Genomic DNA, 21,776 nt, shown 5'->3' with positions numbered 1-21,776 from the left:
CTATTGATGTAGAAAGAACCCATTTTCTTTACTACCTTTAGAAATTCCAAACAATTTTTTTTAAAGGATCTATTATCGATTATTTTTCAGTACTGTAGAAGTTTAACGCGAAAATATTGCCGGTATTTTTTGAGAACATCACGGAAGATGTATTGTTGTAAAATTTGGAATGTAAGATTTTAATAAATTTAAATCTTAGGGAAAACTTTTGCATTACTTTGAAAATTTGCTGAGGGATTCCTGATAGACTTTCAGAAATCAGGAATCATACTTATAAGAATTTTGTAAAATGAGAGAAAATTTTATAATCTTTTCTCTAGAGGTAAATTACAGGATAGTTAAAACCTCTTTAATTAATTCACAAATAAAACAAGAAGTTCTATCAGAATCTTCTATAGAAATTATTCTTAAAATCTATCCTTCCTGTTACATGTTTCTCTATAGATTTTTTTACCGCTATGCTAATTTCGGAAGCAAAAGTTTTCCTGGGGTTTTTAACAAATTTCTTCTGAAGATTCGAAGGCAAGAGACATTTTAAAAACGAATTTCTTCCCAATTCTCAAATAATCCGGGGATGCGAAAAATATAGAAGAATATTCGACGCAATTTGTGATGTATTTTGAAAAAATTTCTAAAGGACTTTTGATGAACTTCGCGGAAAAATTTGAAATTATTTTTTGGGAAAACTATTTAAAGAAATTCACATAAGAATTTCTAGTAGAACTTTAAACGAAATATCTCATTATTAGATTTGGCAATATCAACGGTTTTTTTGAACTCTTGAATGATTAAGTAACATTTTTGGGTAAATCCTGGAACATTCTGGAATCAATTTGCTAATAATAAGTAGACATTGAAGGAATGATGTAAAGTAGAATAAAAAGTAGACCAGGAGGAATACGCTTTGAAAGTATGAACAAGTCCCACAATATTATTTGACTAATTTCCAAGAGATTCGCAAAAGTTCTGCAGCCACCCTTCAATATTCCTTGAGCAATTTGATTATACAGGTCGGACTCGATTATCCGGGATTCGATTATCCGGAATTTAAGTTTTCAAATATGATTTTCATATGAAATTTAAATATTATGATAACGATTTAATCCAAGAAACATTTGCCTATTTTACAATCAATGATTTAAGTAAAAATATATTCAGCTATGATAGCTGTTATGCAGCTTGTATTAAACACGTAAGTATCTTCAAAGCTAACAATTGGGGTCATGCACAAATTATGTCACGGCTCAAGGGAGGGAAGGCCAAAGCCAAACGTGACAAGCCTTACCAATTTTTTGGAGGACTTATACAAAAAGCGAGATACAGGGGGGTGTAGAATCGTAACCTTTATTGTAACGCTCAGAGAAATAAATTATATAATGGTTGCCGACTTTGGCGTCTAGCGCATTGAGCTACTACTGATAGCGATCGTCAGTTAACGAATAAAGATCTTTTTTTTTCTATCTTTATTAACGAGATTTTTAGCCCTGGGCTAGTTCATCTCGGGACCAACGGCTTTACTTCCCTTCCGAAGGAAGTCGTCACTATAACTTTTTTACGTCATAAGTGACTATGTCGGGGATGGGATTCGATCCCAGGTCCTCGGCGTGAGAGGCGAGTGTTCTAACCACTACACCAGGTCCGTCCCCGAATAAAGATCATTAGTGTTTGCATTGGCGTAAATAGGGAGGGGCCTGGCCCCCCCGAACCATGGCCTTCACCCCCCCCCCCCCCCCCCGAAAAAAATGGAGAAGAAATGACAATACAGTTAAAACTAGTTTTTAGTATCAAACACTTATGATACTAGACGCATTAAATGCATTTTGAATATGAATTTATGGATGATCATTGTTTGACAGGAAATAGCAATATGTAATTTTAAAACGTCACATACTGCCATACTGTTTCCTTTATGTCTTGTTTGTTTTAGAACTATAAGAACTAGCTTGATCCATTTGTGGTGGTATTGTTGATTAGAAAACCAAAGTCTTTTCATATTTTAAAACAAGCTGCGATATTTTGTGATCAATTATCTAGAATGAATCGTTGTTACTGGAAAATGTTTGTGTATGAGAGTTATGGTAAAGTTCTACAAAAAAAAAAATCTCGAAAATAACAATTGTGCAGTAAGCGTAGCAGTTCGTACGTACACGACAGTGAAGCAGTTGCATTCAAATGTGAACTTTGAAATTCCTTTACATATAGTAAGATAGTGGCGGATTCGTACAAAAAACCACATCGAATGTCGCAACAATGTTCAATGCTATGTTGACACCAATTTTCTGAAGTTTTTTGATTGGAAAGATAATAAGACCATGTTACTATTTGTTTCTGTAGAATAAACGTAAGCCTTATTCATACTGAAGATTGTTTTAAGACACGTTTTTAATTCTTCTATAAGTGTTTATAATATGACCCTTTTTTATTTATTTTTATTATTTTTTCTTGCGCCAATTATTTTGGCGTCTTACGTAGTTTATATGGACATTACATTAAATCTTTTTGTTTGTCTTTGTTAACGAGATTTTTAACCCTGGGCTGATTCATTTCGAGAAGAACAGTTTCACTTCGCTTCCAAATGAAGTCGCCACAATAACTTTTTAAGTCATAAGTGACTATCTTTAGAATGGGAACTACATCAATTCGGTTCAGAGATGTTATTTTTGTTATAGATATATATGCATTCATGTAAAATTTCTGTAATTAGAAGACGTTGCGTTATTTGTAAGAAATATAGATAAAACTTGTTTCTAGATTAATGATAAGAAATCGAATGTTTAGTATTCGATTTAGGATCTAGCTCAAATCAAATCAAAGCTTATAAATGCTATAGTGTTCAAGTAAGAGACTTTCACTACACATATCATAAGAGTGGATTATGATTTGGAAAAATAATGGCTATTTGTTGTTTTTGACGTAAACATTATCATTTTTTATCAAACTTTCATTGCATGAAAATAAATAAGGATAAAATCACAGACAAACAGACGTAACACTTAGAACAAATCCTAATCAAAATCATAGTCATGAAGACATGTACGCCCAATGCTATAATCGGTGTGTTTGGCCGACGGGCCAACAGATGGCGATAGTGTGTAAACGTCAAACACGAACAAAAACGATACGAGCGCTGCGGGTGGCGGATCGGCCACCTACCATATTTTTGAATCGACCGTTAAAAAGGTGGTCGATGAACAACGATGAGAGTGTGACGTCTGTTTGTCTGTGATAAAATCTTCTTAGATTTCTTATGTAAGGGCGTTTTTATGCATTATAAGGATGATTTGAGATGTATTAGTAACTACATAATTGCTTGGAATCAATTTTTAATCCATAGTGTGGCAACAGTTTGAATCAGCGGGCTAAAAGTTCGACCCACATAATCTAGCAGAGAAATTTACTAATTACCCCAAATTCACATATTATCTTCAAGTTTAGCGAAATTTGCCTGATCGTGCGAAAAAAGTCACCAAAATTTCACATTTTCACCCAGTTTTGCAAAAAAACGTTTTTTTGGGCTTTGGGCAATTTTTTGATGAAAAAGTAGAGTGTATTTGTGTAAACATAAGTTTATATAAAGTATGACTATCGTAAAAGTGTCGAGCCCTACCGATGGGGCAAAAGTTTGTTTAAGACAATCAGCGAAACTGTAGCAAATATGTTGAAGGTTCACTGTATGGTATTTATTTTCAACTGCTATTGTTTTTATAAAAAAAAATGATTATACCACTAAGGTCGAAGTTTTGCTCTGCCTTACTATGATTGGATATTAATAAATCCATGAGCAAAATACCTTTCATCCTTTTTCTTAAAATAACTGTTATCGTACGAATTTTCTGACAACAGCTTTATTTGAATATAAAAAAACTTCAATCCTTCAATATGATGGTAGCCAAGCAGCTTTAGGATTTAAAGTTTTTAACTCTGACAAAAAAAAAAAGGTATTATTCAATCCTATGTTCAAATTTTGTATTCGAGAGGTTTAGAGAAATGAATCGTTTGCTACAGAAATGTTGAGCAACAATAATCCATATTTTCAAACTAGCAAGCATTTTTTTTTTTTCAAAGGCTTGGGTGATACATTTAAATTTTTATCTTGTTTTATAACTTTGCAAACATCTAGTTCAAATCGAATTGGAAAGGTAAATCCTGATTATAATCTGCTTTTAAATCCTTGTATTCTATTCGAGATCTAAAAATAAGATTGGGTTGAATCCGTCATCTTGGCAATATAAAACGAAAACATAGATTTTTAATTAAATTTTTACTATTTTTTCATAAAAGTGACATTTGGTATCCAAGAAAGTTGATCAGTCGGTTTTGGACGATTTTTAGGTTTTGATCTACCTCTGTGTGAAAGTACGCGACTATAATCGGTTCACAAATATTATGGAAACAAGCATTGTTAAGTTATCTTAATCCTTTACGACTTTTATCTCTCATGAGAAGGGGCCGTGGCCCCCCTCAAGTCTGATAGCTATTTACGCCCATGAGTGTTTGAGAGACCAAACGATATCGACGAGTCATTCATTACTCCTGATACTCCCGAACGAGATCCCGACACTAGAGGGGTTGTTGAAATTAAGCGTGACATAATTTGTGTACCATCCTATTGTTCCTTGGGACATATGCTGAAGATTTAGCGGATTCAGTACCGCTGTCTTCGCATCGCGCTAGACTGCATGAACTCGACTCCCACAATGAGTTCAAAGGTACTTGCCTCTGACAGATCGTTTAGCGAAGTTAACACTCAGGTTCCTCATCCGTTGTGAGTTTCTCAATCCATTGGTTATTGAAAACCTCGAAAAGCTGCTAACTCTCAAAATCATTTCCTGAGTGTGTACTACTGGTACAGTTAACTTTCGTTCGTTGCACTAAACCTGTAGCCCACTTAGTGAAAGACTTTCGCTAATCGGGCTGAGTTTCGAGCTGTCAAATAACATAGAACAAAAGAAAAACAGAGCTACCAACATTTATGAATTGCGTCTTATGTCAGAAAATGACGTTTGCCTTCGTTTTAGGTGGGCTATAGCCCAACTAACGGGCCCAATTAAAACGTAGCCCACTTAAAGATAGTGCAACGAACGAAATTCGACTGTACATGACGCTAGAGGTCAGCCCATCTTCGGTTAACACCAATCGTGACAACTTCCTAGACTACGACTCTTCCTCTGTAGTATTTGACTTGTCCATGAAGCAAGATATTCGTGGTATGGTTGCAAGTAAATTCGGGCATGTCAGCAAAAACCTACAGTTTTTCACTGATGGGTCAAAAATGGATGGTATTACTATTTCGCTGTTTACAACGTTTTTCATAGCGCCTTCTTCATGCTTCAAAAGCCATGTTCTGTATGTTTCTGAGCTTGCAGCTATACAATACGCCTTAGAGTACATCAGATCTCTCCCACCCGAGCACTTCTTCATTTTTTCCGACAGTCTAAGCTCTCTGGAGGCGTTTCAGTCAATGAAGCCGGTGAAGAACTCAGCGTACTTCCTGAATGGAATACGCCAAGCATTGAGTGCTTTGTCAAATCGCTCTTACCTGGGAGGGAGGCACCGATACTACACACAAAATATAGAACAATGATTGTTTGAACTGCAAGATAACTCCAGCTTGCCAACAACAATCAAGGCAGGCATGGGGAAAATCGCTAGTTTTCTTTTGTTGTGTACTTTCGATTTTTTCTGACAAACATGGAAAAAGGGCCACAGTTTTCTATGCACTAAATATTCATTTTTATTGGAAAAAGTAAAACGATGCGTTTTTCAATACTTTATATTCAATCCGATTGAAAGGTGCTCACGTGACATTACTTGCATTGTGTGCATGAATTGATTTTCATTCGATTTTTGTCACTTTTGATCAGTGTTTTAATCAGTTACGCGCTTTTTCCATGTTAGTCCAATGTTAGAGATCTGGGCTCACAGTGACAGTTCGTGACAGCGGGATCCCGGCTCACTATGACGTACAGAAATTTTGTATTGGTTTCTCCCTCCCAGGCTCTTACCATCGCTATACCATATAATTCCACTAGAGTTTGTATCATTTGACAGATACGCGTATTTTGACCTCAACTGTAAGGCCGTCTTCAGTGTTGTGTACTAGACTCGAAAAGTCGAGTCTATGGTCACAGGTGAAGACAAAGGTTACTATATTGTAATCTCATTTTTATTGATCATCATCGCCACCTTTCAAAACACTATAGAAATTCACCAGCTCGTCATAATTGTAGTTATCCAGCAGTTCGATCAACTGCGGCAGTTTCGTCTTCACGCTGACGCCTTTGAACTTGAACTTGTCGATGTACAGATCCGTCAGTATGCCATAGATGCGGTTTAGAATGGTCGGTTGCTTCTTGAACTCCGCCTCAATCTGCCGCTGATTTTCCAACAACTGTCGATATTCCTCCGAAAGGGTATCGAACTCCTCGTCGCTCCGGATATCCAAATCAATCAGCGCCTGCAGGATTTGGTAGTCCTTGGTCAGTTTGTTGTAGTGAACGATTTTCGGTTCGATCAACTTGATCAATCCAGGGATCGTCTGTTCGTTGATGTCTGCGAAAAATAGTAAGAAATTACCATGATCGTGTGATTTGTATCAATATGTTGCACTTACTAGTATTAATTTCAAGTTTGATCCTCTTCTTCGTAGCTTCCTTCGTGATGAAGTCTTTCAGAATAGAAATAGTGGAAATGTTATCGCTTCTGAAGTCCGCTTCCGCCTTTCCGTAGTCGCAAATCAATAGTGTCCCGATGAAGACATGGCGAAACATGAGGCGGTTCCGCTCGTTGCCGTAGATTTTCTCCGGTATCTCCGGAATGCTGTTGATCAACCAGTTGTGCATCTCAGCCTGACTAAAGGCACCCTTAAGAACAAGCACGTTCATAGGTCTGGCCAGCATCTCGTCCGAAAGGTTGTGGACAATCATATGTAGCGATAGCGGCTTGATCGAGTAGCGTTTCAGCTGGCAACACTTGGGCTGTAGATTAGGCGTCGTGTATACCTGGAGGGTTCCGTTCTGACCTTCGACTGTACGGAACTTCAGGTCCACTCGATTGGTGTTGGACTGGCAGCGATAGCTTGCCAAAAGACTGTTGCCGCTCTGAAATTTCAAAAATTACTTTACGAATAACCGGCATGAAGATGATCTTACCATCTTGTCACATTCGCTGAAGCTGACAACAGCGGAGTTCTTCTCCACGTCAATCAGGTTGATCGGGGCGTCACATTGCAACAGTACATGCTCGATCGGGGTAGGGAGCTCTATAGTCAACGAGTAAGTCGCGTCTTCTTGGCAGAGTATCAAAGAATCGTTGACTGGGAGCATAGGTATGGCAGACACCCCGGTAGATAGAGCTTGTGTCGATAGTTGATACCTTTCGCGTTCCCTTGTGATCGCTTGCTCAAGCTCATAAATCTCGGCTCGCAGTTTATGTAGTTTACTAGAGGCATCCGGTGCCATGTTAACCGAGCCACGTTTGTTTGAATCGCTTAGACTTTTGCTGATGCATTGCGTTGTTAAGCCGAACACCCGTCCGGAATACGTGCAGACAACGATCTCTGCATAGTTGTTTGCACCAACGCAACCGCCCTGAACACTGGAAATGCTCTCATTGAAGTTCTCCCGATAGATTTGGGTGCATTCCATCTCGAACTGATATTCGTCCGAATTCATTGTAAACACCTGAAGCGTTCCATCTCTGCGTCCAACGATCAACTCGTCTTTACCATCGCCGGAAAGATCATACGTCCCAATACAAGTAACGGCACTCATGTTCTCCGTATCCTCGACCAAAGTTTCCCGCTTGACTTCGCTAATCGATAGATTGATGTGAAAAAGTATCACCTTGCCATCTGCGAAGCCACACAGGAGTCTATCGCCGAGGCACTTCGGAACATGCAGTACCGTGGGAACACTTTCCAGCTCCAGCGTTTGGCGAACACGTGAGTGTTCGAGAATTCGCAACACCCGACCCGAACATGCCAGGACAGTGATTAAACGGCTTGTCTACAATGTAATAAACGCTTCATTAGGTCAAACACCTTGAATTAATCAAACTTACATTATTTGGACAAAGTGCAGCTACGTCAACGATCGCGTCCCCGCACAGGTAAGATCCATGCTCCTTGCAGTCCTTGTAATGGTTGTACACGTGGTTGCCACATACCAGCAGATCGCTTCCGCTCACAAACATCGATCGGATGTTCTCCGTCAGGTTGGTCTCGAACGCTAGAAACATCTTACCTTTCTTGTTGAAGCCCCGAACTTTGTTCTCGGCAGCCGTGAAGATCTTGTCCGCTACCGATCCCGCCTGACCGCCCAATTTGACCGAGGCGATCTTATCGTGCGGCAAGGTCTTGAAGTGGATCTGCAGCTCGTCCTTTTTCATGGAGAAGACCTGAAGCACCCCGTCCTGGTCCCCGACGACTACCTTCTGCTGTTGTTTGCCGTTCCGATCGCTTCCACTTCCGGTGCCCGACGACGCCGGAAGCAGTTGGAGACAATTGGATGCCGTAAGACCGACGGTCGTGTAGTCGACGTGGGTCAGCTCCAGCTCCATTTCGGATCGTTTGACGAAAGTTTCTCAACTGCAACTGGGAACTGTTTTGTTGATGCCACTGGAAGCCATTGGCGACCGAGAAGTTTCGCGGGCGGAAAATGTGCGCATGTGCGGTGCCGTTGAAATGCAATCAAAGATGGTTAGCTTCCTTCCAACCTGAGACGAGACTCGCGAAGACGGTCTTCTTTTTCTGTGATTGCTGAGTTTTTTTCTTATTCCACTTTGTGTTTATACCAATTGTATGTATGTATGTATGTAAGGGTTACCACTCATTGTTGCAGGGCACAGCCGTTAGACAGTAGACTGTCCTCTTTGTATGATGTTATCCAGTTGATTGTTCCAAACCTTTGTTAAAATTCAAGGTTTACTCAAGGCAATCCCAAAATTACAACCCAGATTCTAGCCACTGATCGACTGGTCATGTCATCATACAAAAGGATGTCTCAATGAATGGGGTTGAAGGACCATCCTCTATCAACAATATGTTACTGACAAGGAGTTGGCAATTCCACTCTCCCCATCCATATTGCTTCAATTGGGTATCCTGTATGGTTAATGGTATATTATGATAGATACGATTTGTACAATTGATTATTAATTGTAAATAATTGACTTACCATCAGATTAAACCTCACCTGTTTGTTATTCCATTGTGTATCTTACCTTTCATACACTGAACGAAAGCTTCTGCCGTCAAATGAATGATTTGTAATTCACATTGGTCCCAAACTCCATATTCTTCAATTTGAATGAATATGAAGGAATATGCTGCATTCATCGTCAATTGAATAAAAATCATCCAATTCTAAGATGAAGTCCAATCTATTTTCGTATGACTATAATCAGGTAGTTGAAATATGCTAATCAAAATGAATAACATCGGACTTTTGACGGATTGTAATTTCTGCTATGACCCAAATCGAAAATCATTCAATTATTGTCTTGACTATCATACAGAAGATTAATGATCCTAGATAGAAAATCATCCTTGTTGACAGTTTTAGTTTAATGACGGCAGCAGCGTGATCACTTCGAAACTTCTTCGTGAATTCTACAGGTAATTGCACTTTACGATGGTATAATCAACATTTATATCGTTTCATAGCATTTGTTCACTCTTAAAGGCTCGACTCAACGGGTGCCTAAACCACAAACCGCTTAAATTCGAGGATTTCGGTTCCAGAATCAACAACTCTTAGCATGTACGCTTCAGCATCTTTTCCAGCAACTAAGAACAGTTATTGTGTTATGACCACTTATTTGTTACAGTGCCAATAAAACTGCATAGAAATGGGGAAAATTCGACTATCTGTTTTATTTATTTGTTTTCAATTATAAACTACCATGCAATGAGGTTTGTTTACATCATTGAATGATAATCATTCGATTTTTTGCAGCTTCTAGAGGGATTGAAATCATATCAAGATTGGATGATTTTCATTCGGGGCGATATGTAAACAGATGATTTCAACGCAGATGAAAATCATCCTGAATGTGTCTGAAAATAGGTATGGGGCTCGGATGAGGCAGAAATCATTCAATTTGTTGCGGGAGATTTCGTTCAGTGTATATTTGGAATCTTGATATGTAGGGTAAAAAGGGACAAAATGAGTCAGAGGGCAGGATAGGTCATTGTCGTTTTGACGCGCATTAAATATTGTTTTTCCGACATTAATATTTTTAGAGCATGTAAAGAGGCATTGATTTGAATCTACATATGGGCTACGTATTAGGATAATTATTTTAAACAATTCTTACTTGTTCCTTCAGCGATGCAATCGAAACATAATTGGAAAAGGAGGAAGTAAGTTCGCTCTGTTTTCTGAAGTCATTTGTGAAATCTTTTTTTTCTGCTGAAGGACTATTCTGTAATATATATCGTTGAAACACCATATGGCTTTGAAATTATTATGTAAGGTTGTTTTTATATTAATAGCATACATTCTGAAAACTGATGGAAAAGCGGATATCCAACTCAATGACTTTTCATTTGCCTTCTATCACATCATATTAGTGTATGAAATAGTCTTACGACCGATTTCTTCACCCCCGCTTAGGCCCTAAACTTAGTTTAGTCATATGGGCAAACGTGATTTACGGCCCAAGCGAAGATGAAGAAATCGGCCCTTGGAAGGAAACAAGTTAAGTCGATTTGTATATGGAATGTTATAAAGATCCTTTCCTTCGGTGACCCATCTTGCCCATCCTTACCCTACTCAAATACATTTTTTTACAATACACCGGTGATCTCCTCTCCTAAATACTGTTACTAATACCAATTCAGACCGCCTCACTTCGTTGCGATCTTCCTCCGTGCTCTCCATAGTAAAGGTTTTAGATCGACCATTGTTCTGCTGTTTTTTCCCCTCTGGCCAGGTACAACACTTCCTCCCCACACAGATGCACTTTCTCAATATACACTTTTCTCCCTCATAGCACAACAGAACCTGTGTTGGACAGCAGAGCCCGTTTTTGTGTGAATCAAACTCTAATACCTATGTGTTATTATTTTTAGAACTCCATGGCTTCTGTCTTCACCAAAAACTCGCATTCCACTTCTACAAAGTCACTATTCGACATGTTTATTAGATTTGAATTTTTCAATAAATCACTAAACACATTTTAGCATCACACAATTGTCTTCACATAATTTGCCGGGTGGCATAGCACCATCAGCCGAATCAACTTTTCACCACCCGAACTTGAAATAGCGCGGAAGCGAAACAAAACGTGACAGGAAATTTCAAACGCAGCCACCCGCGCGCACAGCCTGCTGCGATGTTTCTCGCTCTTTAAAGTGCACTAAGTCTTTGTGTTTATACCAATTATGCGCAAACCGTTCAAATCCTCACATGAACCTCTCAGCAAAAAATGATTGAATTTGCATCACATCGAATCATAAATAGCCGTTTGAGTGAAATTTCATGCCAGCAAACGTAGCAGACATTAGAAATAATTAATCTTCTGCTTAGATTTATCAGCAACTTTGGAAAAAACTGCTCCGCTGACTGAGGTTTTCAATAACAATTTCCTTTGAACACAATACTTTCCACTTTTTCAGCCATTGAGCTCTCGCCGAGCGGTGTCACGAACACGTGCGCAAATTTGCTGGTTGAAAATACTGCCGTTTGATTTTGCTGGGAACAGCTGATCTTTGTTTATATTTTCAACCAGCACTTTTTAAGTAGTGTTGGTGACATGTTACGTGTATGTACACGAGCGCAGAAACCACTATAAAAACGGTGGGCTGCATTTGACGTTTCGTGAGAGGGGAATCTGGGCTGCATATGACGTTGATATTTTTCCTCTTCGCGAGTCTCTCTCAGCTTCCAACCATCTTTTATGTTTAAGGCGAAGTAGGCCGTCATTGAAATTTGTAAGCGTCGTTGATGATTGTTGCTAATTCATCTCACAATTTCGAATCAAAGGAAATCAGTTGGTTTAGCACTGACACAGCTGAAAAAGTATCAGCATACTTCATGCATGTTAGCGCTTACAGTGATACATTTTCAAGTCAATATAAACTATCAAGATTGAGTTTTATCTCTTTGAAATGCAAGCTAAAAAGTCATCATTGTTGCCAAAACGAATGACAGGCTACTTAGCCTTAATATCCCAATGATTAACTTTTTTTGACTTGATTTATTTATTTATTTATTTATTTTTACTGATAATTTTGAAAGAGGGAAAAGCCCCTTTGAGTGATTTCCTTTCGAAATCTTTCTCAAAGAGGCACAAAACCTCTTTATCTTTTCTTATAACGTTACAAAATAACAAAAAAAAATCTTAAACTATAGGCTCATACGGCAAAAAAGAACCATAACAGAGCCGAGAACTGCAATATAATCTAGACTTGAGTGACCATTGATATCTTGAAAAAAAAGGGATGAGGGGGAGGGGGGTTCCAAGCATCATCTAGGCATCCAAACGCTATCTTGATACCTGAAAATAAAAAATGCAAAAAAAAGCGAGTATCAAACAATATAAGAAATATCGACTAAAAATTGGAATAAAAGTTTAAGTATAGGGTAGTGCTTTGTACCCAATATATCCCGAATTGAAACAGGAATTGGATGACCAAAATTGATTATATTGTTAAATAATTTTTCTCTCGGTAAAACGTATCTTGAACATTGAAGTACAATATGATCAATATCTTCATAATAGATTCCACACTCACACAAATTGGAATCCTTAATATTGATGCGATATAAATTACTGTTACATGAATAATGATTCGATATCAGTCGTGAAAAAGAGCAAATAAAATTTCTACTACCTGGTATATTCTGAAATTCTGCTAAGAAAATAGAACAAGGAGCTTGCAATTTAAAAAAGTGAGCCGAAAATTCATTATATACTCCGAAACCCGCGGTATCTTGAATTAACGAACCATCTGTAAAATAAAATTGTGCAGGGGTGATTCCATCAAATTTACGCTCAAATAAGATATTGGCAAAATAAGGATGCACATGTTTTGGAAATTGTTTTAATTCATGAAACAAAGACAAGTCAATCCATGGTTGATAAGTATGAACATCAATTTTACAATTGTAAAAACCATTCAATGGAACTGGTACAATATTTTCAGTGGAGCAATGAATATAAGGTTCCAATATTTTGCTCGTCGGGTTTATTTCAAATAGTGACTTCAAAATATTGATAATTGGATGATTAGTTGAGAAACAATTCATCAAAAATTTACAATTTAGTTCTTGAAAACGAATTTTGAGTGGAGCAACACCAGTAAGAACTTCTGTTGATTGAGTATGAGTTGAATTCATAAGTCTCAAACAAATTCTTAAACAACGAAATTGTATTTTTTCAAGTTTAACAAAATATGTTTGAGCAGCACTTTCAAAAGCAAAGCAACCGTATTCCATAACTGAACGGATAGTAGTTTTATAAAGCGTTATTAAATCAGATGGATTTGCACCCCACCAAGTACCCGTGATTGTGCGAAGAAAATTAATTCTTTTCGAACATGTTTTTTGAATTTGTTTGATATGAATGTTCCAAGTCAATTTAGAATCAAACCATATACCAAGATATTTATACTCATCAACTTGTTCAATTTCAATTCCATTGAGGTACAAATCAATGGTTATGATTGAATGTTTTCTTGAAAATATGATATATTTAGTTTTTTGAACGGAAAATGAAAATCCATTCTCATGAGCCCATGAATCAATATTATCAAGAGCACATTGCATAAAATGTCTAATGACTTCTCTATTTTTGCCGCTAATAGAAATAACATTATCATCGGCAAACTGAAGCAAATAACAACCATTTGGAATAATTGATGCAATATCCCTGGTGAACAAGTTATATAAAAATGGACTCAAACAAGATCCTTGTGGAAGTCCAAAATAACTATATCTTGATAATTTTGAGGATCCATTATGAAAAAAATTCATAATTTTAAAAGAAAATAAATTATAAATGAAATTGGAGATTAAATGTGGTAGATTTAGATAATTCATTTTTTCGAACAGTAATTCAATAAGTACAGAATCATAGGCTCCAGAAACATCAAGAAAAGTGGAAACTACATCCTGTTTTTTATTAAACGAAAGTTGAATTTGTGAAGCCAAAAGTGAAACACAGTCACGAGTACCACGACCTCTTCTAAATCCAAATTGAGAAGATGAAAAAAATGTTATTGTTCTCTGCCCACAATTCTAGACGATTCAGTATCATTCTTTCTAAAATTTTGCGCAGACATGATAACAAACTAATGGGTCTCCTACTATCAGCTAATGATGGATCTCTACCAGGTTTAAGAATACTGATGACTTTGATGAAACGCCATTCATAGGGAATTATATTTTGAGATAAGAAATCATTATATATTGAAAGTAAATGAAGCTTTCCATCATCAGGTAAATTTTTCAAAACAATAAATTTAATATTATCAATTCTGGACAAACATTTGAAAAGGGCTCAAGAGGTCTTGAGCCTTTTTTCGGAAACGTTGCTGTTGAGCCCATTTTTGCCCGCCCACGCAAACTAACACCACTATCAAGAAGATTAGTGTTAGCTCTTCCTGATAGTGGTATTGGTGAGCGCGATCGAGTTGAATTGGGCTCAACAGCGTCTTGCAAAGCCATTGTTTACCAATGTCGATGTGCCCTTTTGAAATGTTTGTCCAGAATTCCTGGAGAAGTATTTTTAGTAATTGACAATGCTAAATTAAATTCAGCTAATGTAAGTGGACTACAAAGTTCAGGAAAATGATCTTGACTTCAATTTTTAAACTTAATGGATTTGGGAACAAAATCAGGACAAATTGTAGATGCAAACTCGTCTATCCATTTTTCAGAATATTCCAAAACAGGATTTCATAGCTTCAGCATAAGACATAAGGTTTTTGTTTTTGATTTTTTGATTAAATTTCGACTGATTCTCAATATAAACGACACATTCATTTAAAGAATTATGTTTAGCGGACTTTGGGGCAAGTGTGCCATAGGGGCAAGTGTGCCACCCCTGCTTTTTATAAAAACTACAATATATATTTTCTATTTGAGCTTAGCAATATGTTCCCTTATAGTTCACAATACAATAATCAAAATATGATGAAATTTGCTTTATTTTTCACATATTTACATCGACTTTTGCAAAGACAACCAAATTTGAGTGAATTTTTATAAGATTTCGTTGTTTCTAAATAGCATGCTAAAAGGTAAATTATTAACAGATTTTTTTTATGTACTGTAGATCGTGAAACTATTCAAATGTTTATGTTATTGTGGCAATTGAACGAAAAAAGTATTTAGATCTACATACGAAATCCAGTTTGGTTGAAATCTATACTTATTGGGGCAAGTGTGCCACCTATTTGGTAAACGAAAATTGTTGGAGTGAAATTTATAAAAATGTAATCATCATCATTAAAATCATAATAATAAACCAAAATGAGGCACCAGTAGTGGTTTATGAAGTATAGTAGGGGAATAACTGACATTTTTGTCCCTAAAGTGACTTTTTCTCTAAATATTCAAAAATAACTTGTTTTTCGGCTTATTGAGTACCGTTTTACATATCTACATCAATATTTTACCGTTATATAGTGCTGATCTAGTGTAGTATTATACATATTCACCGTAATATAAGGGTAATACATATATTCTATTGAATGGAGACAAAAACATCCATTTAAGTTATTCGAATTGAGTAATAGAAAGCTAGGCATGTTTTGAACCTTGTTATAAATCATCCCCTTGTTACGGTAAACTTAAATTATTTTTTTAAATTATCGATTAGCGTATGCTTTGTAAGTAATATTATTAGGAAATAAAGAAAATTTTATTACAAGTAGAATTACATGCGATGTTCATTCGGTGGCCGTCTTGCCCCATATGGGTGGCACACTTGCCCCATAGTGTCGAAAAATAGGTTATTTTGGATGGTATTTGAGAAGCTCCAAAACTAATACTTTTTGAAGTTATTTTCTTTTTGAATGATACAGTGGTTATGAAAAGATGTGAAACTAACATCATGAGGCTAAATAAGTGGATTTTATAAGCTTTAGGCAAAGTTAGAGATCAATTTGCTTAAGGTGGCACACTTGCCCCAAATTCCGCTATGTTTACAATAAATACAAACTTCAGATTGATTTTTACAAGTGGAAGAATCGTGAAGTTCTCCACATTTCAAACATTTTTGCTTGTTTGAACAAAAATTAGAAGTGTGACCGAACAGAAGGCATCGATCACAGTGCATAAGTTTTGGATAATAAAGCCGCACGTGAAAAATAACATTATCAACCATTACATAATCTGGAAGTACAGATCCAGAAAACGTAATCTTGATACAATTAGAATGTACATATTTTGAATTGTTTCCATCAATGAATAATTTAGATAAACGAACACAATCCAAAATCTTAACCGGAGAAATGGAATTGTTCTTAAATAAGCCTGAACCATGATTTCTTATGTCATCACAGTTCAAAAACTCGTCATAAATAATTCCGTTTATTTTGCATGCATCACAAGGTGCGTACACACGATAGGAATTGAAAAATAATCTGGATTCTAAAAGAGCATTCGCATCATCGCGTGATCGAAAAACTACTCTTAATTTATCAAGAGAACTTTTTTTAATTTCCTTCACAGATTTATACTTTTTATAAATCTCTGAGGAAATAAGCAACACATTTATAGGTTTCTCTTTTTTCCTGAAATAGACAACAAAGGGTCCAGAGAAACTAGAAGGGTAAACCTTCACTCGAAAAGATTTGGTCATTGAAGTGGTGGCAGAATGCACAGAATTCTCTTTTGATCCCCCCTCATCCCCATCAGTTTCCATAACGGAAACAAAAAGATCAATATTACAACAAGATCAAATGTGAGATGAACAAACGAAAACAAAAAAAAGAGAAAGAAATTAATAAAATAAAATTATACTCAAGGTTTTCCAGTGAGCCAAACTCCAGGGACGGAAAAAAGGTGGAAACTTGAATTCAAATAACTTGAACAGCAACTCTTCAAGCAACCACACTGGGAAAATCCACAAACCAACTCGTCAAAATCATAAATCGAAGCCTCGGAAAATTCGAATCTGAAACGGGAAAAAAATTGACAAGCGAAGAAAAAAACCTTTTAGCCAGGTCAAGGCCTACTTACCGAGTATGATTTTTTTTGACTTGATATTAAGCGAAGTATGCACTTCAACAGAAAAGTAATCGCCTATCTTGATGCGTGGGAAATTTCTTGCAAGAAATGGTCAAGAAAAGCATTTTTCTTTGATCGCAGTACGTTGTACGACTATCTCGATGCGTGGAAAATTTCTCCCAAGAAATGGTCAAGAAAATCACTTTTTTCTGATCGCAGTACGCGGTTGAGAAGAAATGTCACTTCAAAGGGGGCTCTCTGTAGGAAATTTCTTGACCCTTTCAGTCAAGGAATTTCTTTACTTTTCTTGAGCGAAACAGCATACTTAGCTTTAAAAAGAAATGTCAATTCGAATGGAGCTCACTGTAGGAAATTTCTTGACCATTTCTTGGGCAGAAATTTTTACTTTTCTTGAGCGGAACAGCGTACTTAGCTTAAAGGTTTATTGATTTTATTTTAAAATAGATTACCGTGGACGTACCATATTTGACGCGGTTAAGAAAATTCTAAATTCAAACTCTTGTCAAATCGTCTAAATCTTTCCGATTTTGTTGAAATTTGAACATATGCTAGCTCAACTATTATAGAATTAAGGAAAAATCAGTAAAAAAATATGAAACGTTTTTTTCTTTATGTTTGATTGACTTTTTGTGGAACACATTAGGTTCCTTAATTGACGCATCAATTCTTCAATGTGCCTAATTTGACGCACTATGTTCCTTATTTGACGCACTTACAAATAATTGCTAAAGTTTAAAATATACAAGAGTTTCAGTATTCAATAGTTCAATTAATTGAAAAAAGCGCTTTAGAGTGGACATAAAAGTTAGAACCTTTGGAAAACGTTTTGAATGACGTCATCCGGTAGTACTTTTGCTATGCGTTTACTGCCATGAATCGCAAGTCAGTCCCATCTGCATTTTCGTCAAAATTGAGTTGATCTCAGTTTTCAACATATCTTCCAATGCTCTTTCAGCTGCACTAATGAAATAATATAATTTGTTTGAAAAAATTAGAAAAAAACAGCAAGTCAAATTGTCCCATAATGAAAAGTAACCGCATATCAGTCCCACTACAGACTTTCGCACCGTCAAACACAAAAATGTAACTTGTTTTGATCATCTTTATATTTTTCTCGGAAAGATATCGTAGTGAAAAGCAAGTTGTGAAAGTTGCATCAAGATTGGAACATGATACAATCCTCTGGAATTTTTTGAATATTCGTATGGAAAACGAGTTTGAAAACTTCACAGCCCATTTTCTCAATGCCTACTTTTTACAGATGGGACTGACTTGCGATTCACGGCAGTTTAGTTAGTGTAGAAAATAAAACCGGCGATTGAGTTCAACCCATAGTTAAGCATTATTGTTTAGTTTAATGAATTTTCGTCGCGATGTCAGACAAGGGCAAGGTTTGAAAACTACGTTGCGCTGGAACGGGGAAGGTAGTTGCTAAAATAAGGACAAATTGGTCAAAAAATAGAACGAAAACAACCGGTTCCAAAAATGTCCGTTTGAGATCTTCGTTACTTATAACACGTGAACTACGCCTACTTGTCCCATAGTCTATGTCACCCTTATGGACCGCGGGACAAATATGCGTAGAACTAACGGCAGTATAGGCCTTGAAATAGATCGAGAACCATATATGGGGTCATCCATAAAGTACGTCATGTTATTAGGGGGTAGGAGATGTTCTACCTTCACTTTCAATTCAATTTTTCGAATTTTTCTTCTATTCAAGATGTGACGAATCATATAAGTTTTTTTAAGGCTCCATATAAAAAGCGTGACGTAGGGCGGATGGGCGGGGTTTTTCTAGAAAATGGTATTTTTTGTGACACGTAACTCATGGACACCCCCTATTGTAGAAATTATACGAAACAAACCATTGAACCTACACCTCACCTCCTGGAGCATTTATTGAAGCTTCCTTAAAACATTAGGGGACGTCCATAAACCGCGATAAATTGTTCAATTTTCAACCCCTCTCAACCTTGGCCACATTTATTTTATGAAAAGTGCACATATTTTGTATGAATCGTTGCGTTTCCCTGAACTTTCTCCTCTTCCTAAAAACGTGACGTAATCTATGGATGACCCTTTACATGTGATTACATACACCATTGGGTTGTTCAGCGGACGGTTTTTTTTAATGCAATTACCATAAATATTTCTTTTCCTATTTTCGATTCAACAAAACATGCTGAACAAAATAGCAAATAATTAGGAACATTGTGTGCCTAATTTGACGCACAAGATTTTCATACAAAAATATGTCTTAAACCTTAAAAATAGAAAAATTTTGACATCAATTTATGAATAAAAGAATATTACTGACTGTTGTTGATGATATTGCTGTAAAACAGCACAATATTTTCATGAAAATTGTTTAACAATATTTAGCACATTCATTAAGGAATGAAAAAATTGACGCACTTGTCGGATGCATTTTCAAATAATGTTTATTGTTTGCCTATTTTTACTCAAAAATAAACTTTTTTTTATTGAAATCTTACAATAACATGTAAATGAAGATTTAGGAATAAATATTTGAATGCTATTCTGAACTAGAATAAATTTATAATCAAAATAATTAGAAAATGCGTCAAGTTTGGACCCGCGTCAAATATGGTACGTTCACGGTACTTGAATGAGTGGAGAGCAATAATTTACTTTTTACTATAATATACATATATAACTATAGTTTACTATAATATATACAACTATAGTTATTATTTTAATTAGCGTATAAGTTGCTTTCATGACATTTTTACTATCAATGTTCATAACAATGTTTGATAGCAAAATGTAAAAAAAACAAATAATTTATGTTTGTTTTAAATGGAACATTAAATACACTCATTAATTAATTAATTGGTATTACATTGTTATTACAATAAAACCGCGTCAACAATTCTACGCCATACAACTCGGTTCGCAGCTGCCTCCCTCCAGTTTCGGCTGCGGCCCACACTCGCCAGATCTTGCAGCACCTGGTCAGCCTACCGTGCCCGCTGTGCTCCTCGCCTTATTGTACCTGGCGGATCGGAAGCGAACACCATTTTTGCAGAGTTGTTGTTCGGAATTCTCACAACATGCCCCGCCCAACACATTCTTCCAGCTTTTACTACCTCCAGCATGTTAGGTTCGCCGAAGTGTACAGCGAGGTCATGGTTCATCCTTCGCCGCCACACACCGTTCTCCTGCACACCGGCAAAGATCGTCCTAAGCATCCGTCGTTCGAAGACTCCGAGTGCTTGCAGGTCCTCCTCGAGCATCGTCCACGTTTCATGCCCGTAAAGAACCACCGGTCCAATCATCGATTTGTACATGGTACATTTGGTGCGGGGACGAATCTGTTTTGACCGCAGGTTCTTCTGGAGCCCATAGTAGGCACGACTTCCGCAGATGATGCGTCTCCGTATTTCACGGTTAACACTGTCGTCCGCCGTCAGCAAGGATCCGAGATAAATGAATTCATCTACCACCTCAAAGGTATCTCCGTCAATCGTAACGCCGGTTCCTAGGCGAGCCTTGCCGCGTTCAGTTCCGCCCACCAGCATGTAGGTACTTTGTTTTCAACGCATTCACCACCAGTCCATTTCTTGTTGCTTCGCGTTTCAGACAGGTGTACATTTCTGCCACCGTTTCAAATGTTCTTCTGATTCTATCCATGTCATCAGCAAGGCAAACAAAGTGACTGGACCTTGTGAAAATCGTGCCTCGGCTGTTAAACCCGGCTCTCTGCATGACACACTCTAGCGCAGTGTTGAACAACAGGCACGAAAGTCCATCACCTTGTCTTAGCCCCCGGTAGCATTCTAACGAACTTTGCTCCCGAAATCTTCTGCACACCGTCCATCGTCGCTCTAATCAGTCTTGTGAGCTTCCCGGGAAAGCTGTTCCCCTCCATGATTCTCCATAGCTCTATGCTGTCGTATGCAGCTTTAAAATCAATGAACAGGTGATGCGTAGGAACCTGATATTCCCGGAATTTTTGGATGATTTGCCGTACTGTAAAGATCTGGTCCGTCGCCGAGTAGCCGTTTACGAAATTCCCTCTACGGTATTTTCTCTACGTATTCTACCAAGATCGATTTTAAATCGGCCTATGATACAATCGATCGAGAACAGCTATGACAGATTATGCACGAATACGGTTTCCCGGACAAACTGATAAGATTGATCAAGGCGACGATGGAGCGAGTGATGTGCGTAGTTCGAGTATCAGGGACACTCTCGAGTCCCTTCGAATCTCGCAGAGGGTTACGGCAAGGTGATGGCCTTTCGTGTTTACTGTTCAACATTGCTTTAGAGGGTGTGATAAGAAGAGCGGGGATAGACACGAGTGGCACGATTTTCAAAAAGTCCGTTCAGTTACTTGGTTTCGCCGACGACATTGATATTGTTGCACGCAACTTTGAGACGGTGGCGGACACGTACATCCGACTAAGGGCTGAAGCTAGGCGAATCGGACTGAACATCAATGTGTCAAAGACGAAGTACATATTGACGGTGATGAAATCGAGGTTGTCGAAGATTTCGTGTACTTGGGCTCCGCCGACAACGACACCAGCAGAGAAATCCAGAGAC

At 37.3% G+C, this 21,776-nt stretch overlaps 1 protein-coding gene across 1 annotated transcript; it reads right to left on the bottom strand.

Moving 5' to 3' along the window:
* Positions 1–6,144: 6,144 nt before the first annotated feature.
* Positions 6,145–8,778, bottom strand: LOC5567459 (Bardet-Biedl syndrome 7 protein homolog). The gene is made up of 4 exons (XM_001657410.2): positions 8,062–8,778; positions 7,152–8,006; positions 6,614–7,100; positions 6,145–6,552 (listed from the first exon to the last, which is right to left on the bottom strand). The coding sequence occupies exons 1-4, from the start codon at positions 8,557–8,559 to the stop codon at positions 6,167–6,169; spliced, it is 2,226 nt and encodes a 741-aa protein (XP_001657460.1). The 5' UTR covers positions 8,560–8,778; the 3' UTR covers positions 6,145–6,166.
* Between the last annotated feature and the right edge of the window lie 12,998 nt (positions 8,779–21,776).

The sequence above is a fragment of the Aedes aegypti genome, chromosome 3, assembly GCF_002204515.2.
Source record: "Aedes aegypti strain LVP_AGWG chromosome 3, AaegL5.0 Primary Assembly, whole genome shotgun sequence".
Classification (NCBI taxonomy): domain Eukaryota; kingdom Metazoa; phylum Arthropoda; class Insecta; order Diptera; family Culicidae; genus Aedes; species Aedes aegypti.
Note: the sequence above shows the minus strand (reverse complement) of the source record. Positions and strands in the feature narration are given on the sequence as shown.

Bases quoted from the DNA above. Each gene is read 5' to 3' on its own strand.
- LOC5567459 (XM_001657410.2), bottom strand. From the start codon at position 8,559: ATGGAGCTGGAGCTGACCCACGTCGACTACACGACCGTCGGTCTTACG. The intron at 7,101-7,151 runs GTAAGATCATCT...TTGAAATTTCAG, and splicing joins TCAGCGAATGTGACAAGATG to AGCGGCAACAGTCTTTTGGC. The intron at 6,553-6,613 runs GTAAGTGCAACA...TATTTTTCGCAG, and splicing joins CAAACTTGAAATTAATACTA to ACATCAACGAACAGACGATC.